This window comes from Saccostrea echinata, unplaced genomic scaffold (assembly GCF_033153115.1).
Source record: "Saccostrea echinata isolate AGI-Se365-2 ecotype Australia unplaced genomic scaffold, CSIRO_AGI_Sech_v1 ptg000001l, whole genome shotgun sequence".
Lineage (NCBI taxonomy): Eukaryota > Metazoa > Mollusca > Bivalvia > Ostreida > Ostreidae > Saccostrea > Saccostrea echinata.
This window is the reverse complement of record NW_026889750.1, coordinates 32939163-32950739: the sequence shown is the minus strand read 5'-3', so window position 1 is coordinate 32950739 and position 11577 is coordinate 32939163. Positions and strand designations below refer to the sequence as shown.

At 33.8% G+C, this 11577-nt stretch overlaps 1 protein-coding gene across 1 annotated transcript; it reads left to right on the top strand.

Moving 5' to 3' along the window:
- The first annotated feature begins 227 nt into the window (after nt 1–227).
- On the top strand, nt 228–1597 carry LOC133178420 (uncharacterized). Its single transcript, XM_061313139.1, has one exon. The coding sequence runs from the start codon at nt 425–427 to the stop codon at nt 1586–1588; it is 1164 nt and encodes a 387-aa protein (XP_061169123.1). The 5' UTR covers nt 228–424; the 3' UTR covers nt 1589–1597.
- Nucleotides 1598–11577: the final 9980 nt, after the last annotated feature.

Genomic DNA, 11577 nt, shown 5'->3' with positions numbered 1-11577 from the left:
ATTTTCTGAGATTATTAATTGTATTAAACTATATTAAATCAAAATTAATGCAGTTTTTCTACTTTGAACCATTAACAATTAATGAATAATAGATGTCATCATAAAGTGTTATATGGAATTACCCAAGTGACACAACAATACCGCATTAGTGACCATCACCTTAAACAAGACGGTGTCCAAAACGAAATGGGGACGTCAAATACACCGTAACATTTCGGATGCCAGTTGCGGGTATTATAAAACCTTACTTGTTATTGAACATAACTCGATTAATATTGATTGAATAGTGAACAGGAAAGTGATACTATGGGAGTATGACAAAAGCATTTCCGGCACATACTGTATGTAACACGGACAAGCTCGGCTTCCTTGTTCAGTATGATAAAATAGTTGAACAATATCCACATTAGACACTTGGTCAGATATGGAGGGAAACTTAACACTGGATAGACTACCTGTCAATCTGACTAACTTTTCCTCACTGCAGGAATTAGAATGGGAGGATTTTTTAACCAATGATATTCCCATTGTTGTCTTTCTTGCTATTCTCTCCGTGGTCGGTACAGTGGGTAACGGACATGCTTTCTGTGTATATTATTTCTGTTACACTTCTTCGAACCATCGGACTTTTGTGGTAGCTCTAGCATTGATAGATTTCATTGCCTGTTTTGTAGTGATACCATTTGAGATTTTTGACATTAGATATAAATATACTTTTACTTCGTCCAATACGTGTAAAACCTTTCGATATATGAATCACTGCGTTGTGATAAGTTCAGGTTTAATGCTTGGTGTGATCGCCATTGAGAGATTTCGGAAAGCCTGTAGACCTTTTCTCAGACAGTTATCACCGAAGGGAGCGTTCTTTGCATGCTTGGGAACTGTCTTTTTTTCTGTTTTAATAAGTATCCCCGTGACTGTTTTCTATGGTTCAGCGGAAAAAGAAGTCGGTGGATTCATTGGCCATAACTGCCAGGCTCTACCCAGCTTCCGGAAAAATCTATTTTACAAAATGTTTAATGGATTTCTACTTTTACTTAGCACTAGTGTATTTGTGATATGCACGGTGGTTTACATATTTGTTGGGCGGGTACTGTACAAACAAATGAAATTCCGTATGGAGGCGCAGCAAACTCACAGAGGAGCGCATCAGTCTATGATTAATAACGATGCCGAGAGTGAGTCCAGCTCAGTTGTGTTGAGTTCTAAAGAAATTTCCTCACAGGGAAGCAGAAAAAGCGCTCTTCGTACACTTAGTTCTGTATCACTTGGCGCTTTGAACAGACTGTCTACAAAACGGAAGAAACTAGGTGTTAGTCGCAGTAGACGAATCACCGTGATGTTTATTGTCGCAACAGGTGTGTCGTACATCGGAGTATTCCCGAATAGCGTGATTTTGATAATCAAGGCTGTGAATTACACTCACTACAAGACTCTATCTGCTAAGCTGGGATTTTTTATTGGACTTCTTTTACGGGGATATTTCCTTAGCAATGTGACAAACCCCATAGTGTATAGCTTTTTTGATGACCGTTTTCGGAGGGAGTGTAAAAAACTATATTCTAAGTTAAAATGTTTAAAACCTTAGTTTCAAACACTTACCAAAAATGAAATTTATGTTTTGTGATAAAATTTATACATTATTTACTTTTTTAAATTAAATTTTATATTTTAAATTTGTTGTCGTATCTTTCAAATAAGAAAAAAAAATGGTGAAAATGTCCCTAAAGCATTTTTTTAAGCTACTATGGTGTACATCATATGAATAATCAGGCAAATTTTATTCATTTTCATAGTGACTTGTTTCATGGTGAAGATGTATCCCTGCCTCTTCTAATACGCAATGCTAGATACTTAGAAGAGGAAAACGCCTATACAATCATTAACAACATTTCAGTTTTCTACATGCAAAACATTGATTCCATGGCATTTCTTCCTGAAAAGCTTAATGACTAATTAAAGATTGTGAATTTCTCCTTAAACATGTATTTTGTCGATTGTTACACGTGCATCTACTTCTAAGATCTTTAAATAACATTAATTCAGGAAACCAATTGCCATGCTCCATTTGTAAACATTCATATTCTCCGACTTTAAATTCTAAAACATATTTCTTGTGAAACCCACATTAAGAATGAAAATAGTTGTAAGATTAGATATTTAAAAAGAATGAGTTACTGAATGGCAAACTTGGATTTCACGAGGCCTATACAATATGTTGTTTATATCTTCTTCCCTATATATAATATTCGTTTTTATTCCATGAATATCCTTCTTGATTTTTTTTATTTTCTGCAACATGTCTACATGTATATATGATATATATATACTAGTATCTTTAATAGTCAGAAAGGTCACTAGATATACATGTGTAAAGTGCAGATTAAATAAAAAATCTTAAATCATTAAATCCCTTCTCTGTAATTTTCAACAAGGATGCGTGTTTGTTTACATTAGGTATTTAGTTGTCCGCAATGAAAGTCAACATCACCATATTTCGCTATAATGACGCGGTTTGAGGGATCCGTCAATATTAGCAATAATAACAAATTATGCAAAAGTAATGTAACCGCGACATACAACGAAAACTGTTTGTGTCCGTACTTTGTCACCACGGGCACCTGTTTGAATTTTTTTTTTTTTCTAGATTATTTTCACATCATGTTCTTCTCTTAAGAATCATTAGAAGTAAAAGTTTCCAGTCCCTACATAGCTTTTTAATTAAATCAATAATATTAACAGTGTTAAGACAGTGATCATCACTAAAGAAAATTCATTAATTGGAAACCTTGTTCATATCAATCTAGCACAGCTACACTGAAACAATGTATATACATGTATTTCAAATATTTATACATGTAATAGAATTCTTCCCAGAAAGATTTGATTGAAACATAATCAATTAATGGGACATGGCAAAAGTAAAAGCAACTTAGACTGCCCGATCCAACGCAAAGAAAATGAACTATAAAAATGATGTACAAAGTAACAAATTACCATACTTAGGTGCAAAGAAAGGGGAAAAGGGAAAGAAATGTGCTATAGATGTAGAAAGAAAGAATGTATATTTTATTAGACTTTTTCACAAACATAATAAAATAATTCAATAGGATTGGGCATAAAATATACCAACTTAAATTGTCCTCTCCAACACAAAAACATGTGATGTTCAAACATATTCAATTTAAAATGCAAGGAAATGGGAATGGTAGGGAATAATGAGTGCAAAAAAAGTACAGTAGGGACAGGGGTTGAAGAAATTACGAATGATTTCGTTATTCATTGTATTTTCTTTTTAATTTTTTTTATATGTAAACTCAGTTTTAACAATGTGAATATTATTTTTGTAACCCAAATTTTGGTCCACAAATAGGATTTTAAAAAATCCTTGTGGTGAGAAAAAAATCTTACTTATTTCATTATAATTCTTATACAAGAAAGAAATGTTCTGTTTTTCATTGATAAATCCTCTAGTTTATTCTTAAATAAATCTGATTTAGGAAAACAGGGGTTTTCGTTCATTATACTACACTAAAATAATCATAGTCAGTCGTGCAAACAAAAATGTCTATTGTATATTCATAATAATTGATAAAGAATACACTGCACAATCGACCCAAACTTATAGGTTTTTACAGTTTAAAACGAGTACAACATGACTAGATAATATCAGCGTTTTCTACATGTGTAATATGATCATCGTTTCATTTCATTTATCTGTTTAGTTAAATAATTATAATGAGCAAAAAGTAACGTTGTCTCATTGTTGAAGATCGTATCTTAAATTTTTTTAAGGGACACAGTGTAGAGAATTAATGTAGATCTGAAAATTGGGGAAACAAGTCCACCATCGGAATCTGTAAAAATATATTCATATTGTGTAAGTAGAGACAAGGGTATACAAAGCTTAGAATATTTGTCAATGCACTTCTTGTTGAGGATGTATTGACATCCCTTTTTCAATGTCGCGTGACTCGTTATCACGAGACCTGGCTATCAACTAGAATTGTCTGCATAATTTGAGAAAATTAGGAAATGAACTTTGAAAAGATCCTCGAATTATAAACCTCAGTCTGGATTTCTTTTAAAAATATTTATATACATGTAATAATAAATATTTTAAAAAGTATTTTTTGTAAGGGCACAAAACAAATAAATAAAAGAGAATGCATAGCTTGCGCATGCTCAATGGCATTGTAAGCAAATCGCAAGTAACAGTCGAATAAAAGTCCTAATTTAAATCACTAATGGACTTTTAGCGTAAAAAAGAAAGATTCAAACTGGAATATAAAAGACAGTAAAGCGGTGTCATTATAAATAAGATCACACGGAGCAGTGGATCACTTGGCATGAACTCCAATCAGAACATAATACAAAATTTTTAACGGTAACTTCACGTGTTTCTCACCTCAGGACATTTCTATTTGGGTAGCTTTTATAGAAATCACGTGGTCCCGTCATTAAATATTGGGAACTTGTCATTACGTGTTTGTTTTTGACCAAGGTTATTCTTATAAAAATCGTTGTAATAACCGAAGAAAACAGTAGTATATTTATTTCTATACATATTCTATACATACATGTATATGTAAGAAAAATATGCATCTAAATCGGACCAAGCGACTGTAACAACCTCATAAACGGATTATCTTTCCCCTTAAGGTCAGACGACACGTTCCTTCAATATCGGCTCTGTATCTCTTCATAATATACAGAAACAATATTCATACTTTTCATTGTCTTATAATATTTGAACTGTTTTCAAAATATCTTTAAAAAATAAATGCATCAGGAACTGTGATATTGGCAATTCTCGAGTTTACCGATAGAGTTATATAGAAAACACCATCCTCTGGTATCTTGTACAAATGCCTGGTAAGGTACCTCAATTTTTTGCGAGGAAGCTGTTAAGGTAGTAATACTTTAATGACAAATTCTTAGGAAAATTTATATATCATTAAAGAAAGTGTCCTCCGTCCTAAAAACTAAAAGTAAAGTGCGAGATGGATTTCCTCGAAACACCAATGAACTTTTCTATTAAGAGAAAAGCTATACATAGGACAAACATTAGTTTATAACTTATGTAATTGTATAAATCTTTAGATCCCAAAGTAAATACATTATATTGAAGCCTCTCAGTTATTAACATTTTATTGAAGGCAGTAAAGTCCGTCGCGCCATTTGCGTGTTAAGGACAGATGATACAAACAGAAAAAAGGATGCCTGGATTGGTACATTGTATATGTTTTTGGAACTATTTTGGTTGTAATTGATGCAAATAATAAATTTCTAAAATATTAAGAAATTGTAAACTTTCTATGATGTTCAAAATTCTACCTTTCTGCAACCATCCTTCTTTATCTATACAAATTTTTGTGACTTTAAATCCCATTTTTGTGTAAATTGGAATGAAAAATTAAAATCTATGCGGTTAAACTTATTCATTTTACTTATAATTATAAACATGACTTAAGTTGTTATTTTCATATATTTGATACAAGTTTGTTTGTGTCATCTGTCCTTAACAGTTACATGACTGTACATTTGCAGGATGCTGGATGTAACAGTGATTGACCGTAGCCGATCCAATAAAATAGTGGAAAGACATCGATACGACATATTGTATATAACAATATTTCTGTCCACTACAATCCCGTGTAATCGCATCAATGTGCATGGCCGTGATATTAATATTTTTTTCTGATTTTCTTATGAACTAACATGAGCCAGTATGCATAATCTGCCATGTTTGCTAGTAATCAATTAAAGTAGTCTATGCTTACTGAATTATATATAAAAATTTCATTGACCAGCAAGTCTGTAAAAATTTGGTTTACCCCAGGTACATGTAGATCTTGTTTTTATTGATGAATAGGCAACATGTATATTGGTCCCTATCCATCAGTGCAGGGAAACTAACCAGCTGCCCGTTGTCGCCACTTTTAAGGTAACTTTCTGTCAATTAATTAGATTTTTTAAAATTTCAAAATAAGTTAAATTATTTTTGTTACGAACATTTTTCATACTATGAAATTACTAACTTTAGTCTAAATAGAGCTAAATCTTCTGATTTTAGAAGTCAAATAGAATAAAATTCGTATACTGTTGTTAAAGTTTATGAGAATAAACTATTGTCATTGTACATGTACGTCTGTCATTATCGTCGGATACCCACGGGAAATCTCGTCTTTTACTCATCACCCGTGGGCAAACTCGACGAAATATCGCCGTACATGTCTGTAATTAGTATGCACAGGTCATTTGATTGGCTGCTGCACAAAGTCGTGATGGCAAATCAACGAATCGCAGTTTACGTTACGTATGTATGCTCGGCAATGACAAACGCTTTTTTCCACACTTTACACACCAATTGCAAACAAATCTACTCAACGATGAATTTAGCAGTTAGAGAAAGGTGCTCCTATATTATTTCTGAATGGTGTTTGATGCCAGTGAACTGTGTGACTTGTCTTTTATTGTTTTGAATTAAACAAAATTCGCACGTTTTAACGGTGTCACGATATGAGCATAATAGTACTAATAACCATATTTTCAAAATTGAAGAGTGCCAACTGTCTGATTGGTTGTCTATAATCGACAAATTTGCATATTTAACTTCGATATTTCAGCGAGTTTACCCACGGGTAATGAGTTAAAAGACGAGATCACCCGTGGGTATCCGACGATGGTCTGTCATTTGCCTTGAAGGACATAAAGATGTTCGCACGTTTTATTTTCAAGGTCTATTGTATAATAATGTTGCTTTTTATTACATTTTCAACAGCGAAATAATGTAATTTATTTATTGAATAAAAGTGATATTCTGGCACAGTGTGAAAGGATATCAAATGGTATTCTCACACTGTGAGAATATCAAAAGTGTGGCAAAACTCTCGATTTCCCTTCCTTTCACGAAGATGGTTTAAAAAAAAAAGCTCCCTGGCCTGTTATAAGATATAGAGAGTAAATAAACCATCCTGACAGATAATAAAACTGCCAAAGTTTCTCCAAATATGTTGTTAAAAATCCAAGGCATGTTTACAACGTTTTTCAATCTCTCAATCGATTAGCTATGACATATCAACAACTCAACTATGACGTCACAGCCTATGACACTGTACTAGACAGAGGCAAAGAGTAAATCAAAGAAAATGCAATAAACAGAAAACTCGTGAGACAGGGTTTTTTGATATTTTCACACGTGCTTCGCACTCGTGAAAATATCAAAAAATCCTGTCCCACGCGTGAAATAAAGTCCATATTCATCTACAAAACATTGAATATCCTCTATTTATTTTGATAAATAAATTAATAAAATCTACTCGTGTCTTTCCGCTTGGATGTAGTCAACAATGTAGGCCGTCGCGCCATGTCCGCGCTCAGTGCTATATTTGCCGGATGCAGGATTCAATGGTGCAGAGGCCAATCACAAAAAAAGAAGTGACTGGATAGCTACATCGATGAAATACATGGAGATAACGAACAGTATTCGAGCTCAAAAGTCCATTAAACATTACAAAATAAGAGCAGAGCAAACACGGACCTCAAAATCCAGAGGTGGGATCAGGTGCCATGGAGAAGTGAGCATCCCCTGCAGACTGGTCACACCCACCGTGTGCTCCTTGTCATGATCGGGAAATAACGGAAAAATCCGTCGACAATTCAATGTGTAAATAATGGCCTAACAAAGTCAGTCAGCATATGACTTAATGGTAGATTGTATTTGCTGACAAGGTCATTGTATCGACCATAGAACTTACGAAATGATGACGTTAAACGAGACAGCTGATATTCTTTTTTCATCAACTTGTTTGTCAATAACTTACCTCGTTTTAGAAATTGTTCATACGTAGAGCATGCTCTGGCGTATCGAATCAACTGAGAGATATAAATCCCGTATGCAGGTGATAAGGATATATTGCTGCATAAGTAAGGGAAGCTGACGATTGAAAAGTTATCATAAAGCTTTGTTGTTAGATTACCATTAACGTCTTTTTCTAATACAATATCCCAATATGAAACAGAAGTGTCAGACTATGATTGAAGAAAATTGTATTTAACATTTCTCTGTCCATATCAACCCTGCATACATGTAACAACAAAAAGAGTATGTTCCGAAACTATATGTTCACATCACATCTTGGCCATTTTCGGGGCATTTCTGTTAAAAAAAAAACAAGATGTGTTTGTGAAACACTGACACCCCCGTATGGCAGCTTATGGCGAAGGTTAAAGTTTCTCAAATGCAAGCTCCAAGGTCACGAGATCAAAAATGTTGTCACCCATAGAAATGACTTGTGTCAATGGATATATACCTGGTAAATATGAAAGGAAGGGTCTTGTCACAAGGAATTACAGCCCTAGTTCTAACTGTTCAAAAGTTATGGCCAAGGTTAAAGTTTTTTAAAACTGGATCAAACTCCAAGGTCAAAATGTCAAAAATATTTACACCCCTGGAAAGGTCTTGTCACGATAATCATACATGTGAAATATGAAAGCAATCATGAATCATTCCATGAAATTTACGTGGCATTATATGTTATACATAATTATATATGTATATGTAAACCTACATTTTATTTCATAAAATAGAGAAAACATAAATAATTTTGGGAAATCAAGTATGATGCAAAGAGGAACCTAGCAATTATTCAATTATCCATGGGAGTAGTAGCCTAACATACATTTATACAGGCGTCGCAGCCGCTATATGTCTATTGTAGACACGCCCCATCATTGTAGATTTCGGTAAAAGTTTAGATTGGATGACGCACTATATCAAGGGAATGGTCGAGTGTTTTTTGATAACCACTTGAACTGATACTCTGTAACCTTCATTTCTATTGGATATCTGACCAGAGAAGTGATGAGTTCCTTCTCCTAATTGTTTGTATCATATCAACGGAAGTCTCCATTGAGTTTTATTGTCCTGTGGAACTCAAAATAGTTTCCGTTCGTCTAATCAAATCGAGAAGTGGGTTGCAAATAAAGCAATTAGCAGTACTATATTTCAAGTGTATTTTCCAATAAAAGTTTAATTAATTTGATTCAATGTGACATGTAAATGTTCGAATTAGTATCTAGCAATGATGGTCTTGAAATAGAAAACTTAACTTATACGATGAACTTCAATTATACTTCTCTTATTGTCTCCAAAGTAGTGTATGCGTTACATATAGCAGACTTAGAAATTTAAGCAATATAGTTTAAAAAACAAATTTGATACTTGGTGTATATTTTCAGAAAAATAGAAGTATACAGTTGATATAAGAATGCACGAATTTACTTCTCTTTTTGTATAAAGAGGAAATGAAATTAAGATTTTAACATTTACCCTTTTTACAAGAGTTTTGGAATTTAGACGGTAACAGGGGTTGTTTCAAGTTCAAACGTATTCATTGAAATACAATGTACATGTATAAAGTACTAGACTAAGTATAACATCATACTCTACTTGTACATTGTAGGGGCCGAGCAGAGACAAGAGGGTCTGTATAAAGCGAGATTAATTCAAGCAACAAGTTTAATATAGAGAGAATAACAAAAAATTGATTGAAGAATAAACAAGTTATAGAAAGAAATTGCTTCTACGCTAAGTGATAAGCATAAAAAAAAACTTTCACAAACTTAGATGTTACACACAGGTAGAATGACAGTTGGACGGACAGAAAAGAACCAAAAGGAGTGTATGTATAAAGGCAACTCGTGACGATTTTCCGGATACTATTAGAAAATTAGAGAAAAGTAATAGTAAATTTTAGTCTGAATATACTACAGATGTAATTATCTGATTATGGCATAATGACATTTTTTTCCAACACTTCACACTTCTTGTTATGCCCATCATCGCTCTGAGCTGCATATCGGCACCGTCATATTTTAAATGACATACATGTACTTGTAGATTGAGGGTTTCAAGTGGAGACCGAAATATCTGTCTTAAATTAAGAATATCTTGAGAGATTATCATGTTGTAAGGTACATTTCCTACATATAGACCAAGTGTGGAATATCATATAGATGATGTCATATAAGCGATATTTTTTTTTACAAACAGAATTTGTTGCGCGGGTGCGCCAACGCGCTGAATACAACTACATGTAGCCTCTCCTCCGCATTTAGCGAAAGCTGGGGGCAAAAAATGAATTCATAAAAAAAAAATTAAAAAAGCTCAGGCGACTTTCAATTTGATTAAAAAAAGATTATCAAAATTTTGAGAATTTACATTTGTAAGGTTCAACACAATTCTTCGTCAGCTTCACTTCTTTATAATATTTACAACCTTTTACCTCTTTTTCAGTAACGCAAAGACAAATCATCTGATAATTAACTCGAGAGAGGTATACAAGACGTTTTCATTGCACAAATACAAAGAAGTTTGGAAGAAGATATTGTTTTAATACACTTTTCCACTTAAAATGACGTTTATGATTGTCTTCTCATCAATATGCGAATCCAACCTCCAAACAGGTGACGTGAACAGTCATAGTCCGACAAACCGGCACACGGGTTGTATGTCCGTTTGATTGCGGAGTCTTCTGTCTCTAAATCTGTAACCAATGAAAAATAAATTTTCAAACATTACATATGAATATAATTTAGCAGTAAGAACTGGGCTTTAAAATTATGTCTGTATATATGATATGCTTCTTAAAACACATGCAACAAACTAAAAAACGAATGCAAGGATTGGTATATATTTGTGATCGGCCGATCACAGTTGATTCCACGTGAGGTATCCAGCAAATGTAACATTTGCGCACCCATGACACGACGGACTGCTTTGTTTACTATGCACTGAACGCTTCGTGAAAGTTAACATGTCTTATAATAAGTACTACGGAGTTTTTTTTTAAATGCATTTACTTAGAGGTGCAAATATCTATATTGTTACTTGGTAAATAAACTTATGTTTTCTCTATGTGCACAAAAATTCCACATACTTCCGAAACGGAAGTATACCATTTCCCTTTAATTTAGAGTAAACTGTAAAGTTTTTTCGTTCATTGGTACCGTCACGGTAACTCAGTTGGTAGAGCGCTCGATCCGTGATCGGAAGGTTGTGTGTTCGAATCACGGCCGCGACTGACCTAAGTCGATAAAAAAAATAGGTAGAAACTGTTCCTTCGCCAAGCTCTCGGCACTTTGAAGTGAAAGTTGCTGGTCTTTCGGATGAGACCTTAAAAACTGAGGCCTCGTGTCACGGTAGGCGTTAGCAAGATAAAGAACCGTCACTGCTCAATGGCCCTAAGTGCTGAGTAAAGATCCAAATTTGAAGCCCTTCACCGGTAAATGGTGACGTCTCTATATGAGTGAAAAATTCTCGAACGGGACGTAAAACAACATACAATCAATCAATCATCGTTCATCGGTGTTTCGAGAAAGTCTAACTCCATCGTTTAATAGGTAATTGCCTGTTCTGTACATGCATTTTGTGTATTACGTAGGTCACAAGTTTGACATCCTGAATATTACACTTCCTGATCACTTACTTGAAAGAGAATTATACTTGTTTTGGACTTATTTTAGCCTCAAATGATGCTTATTCATATCTCTAACATATTAAGAAATTGAAGA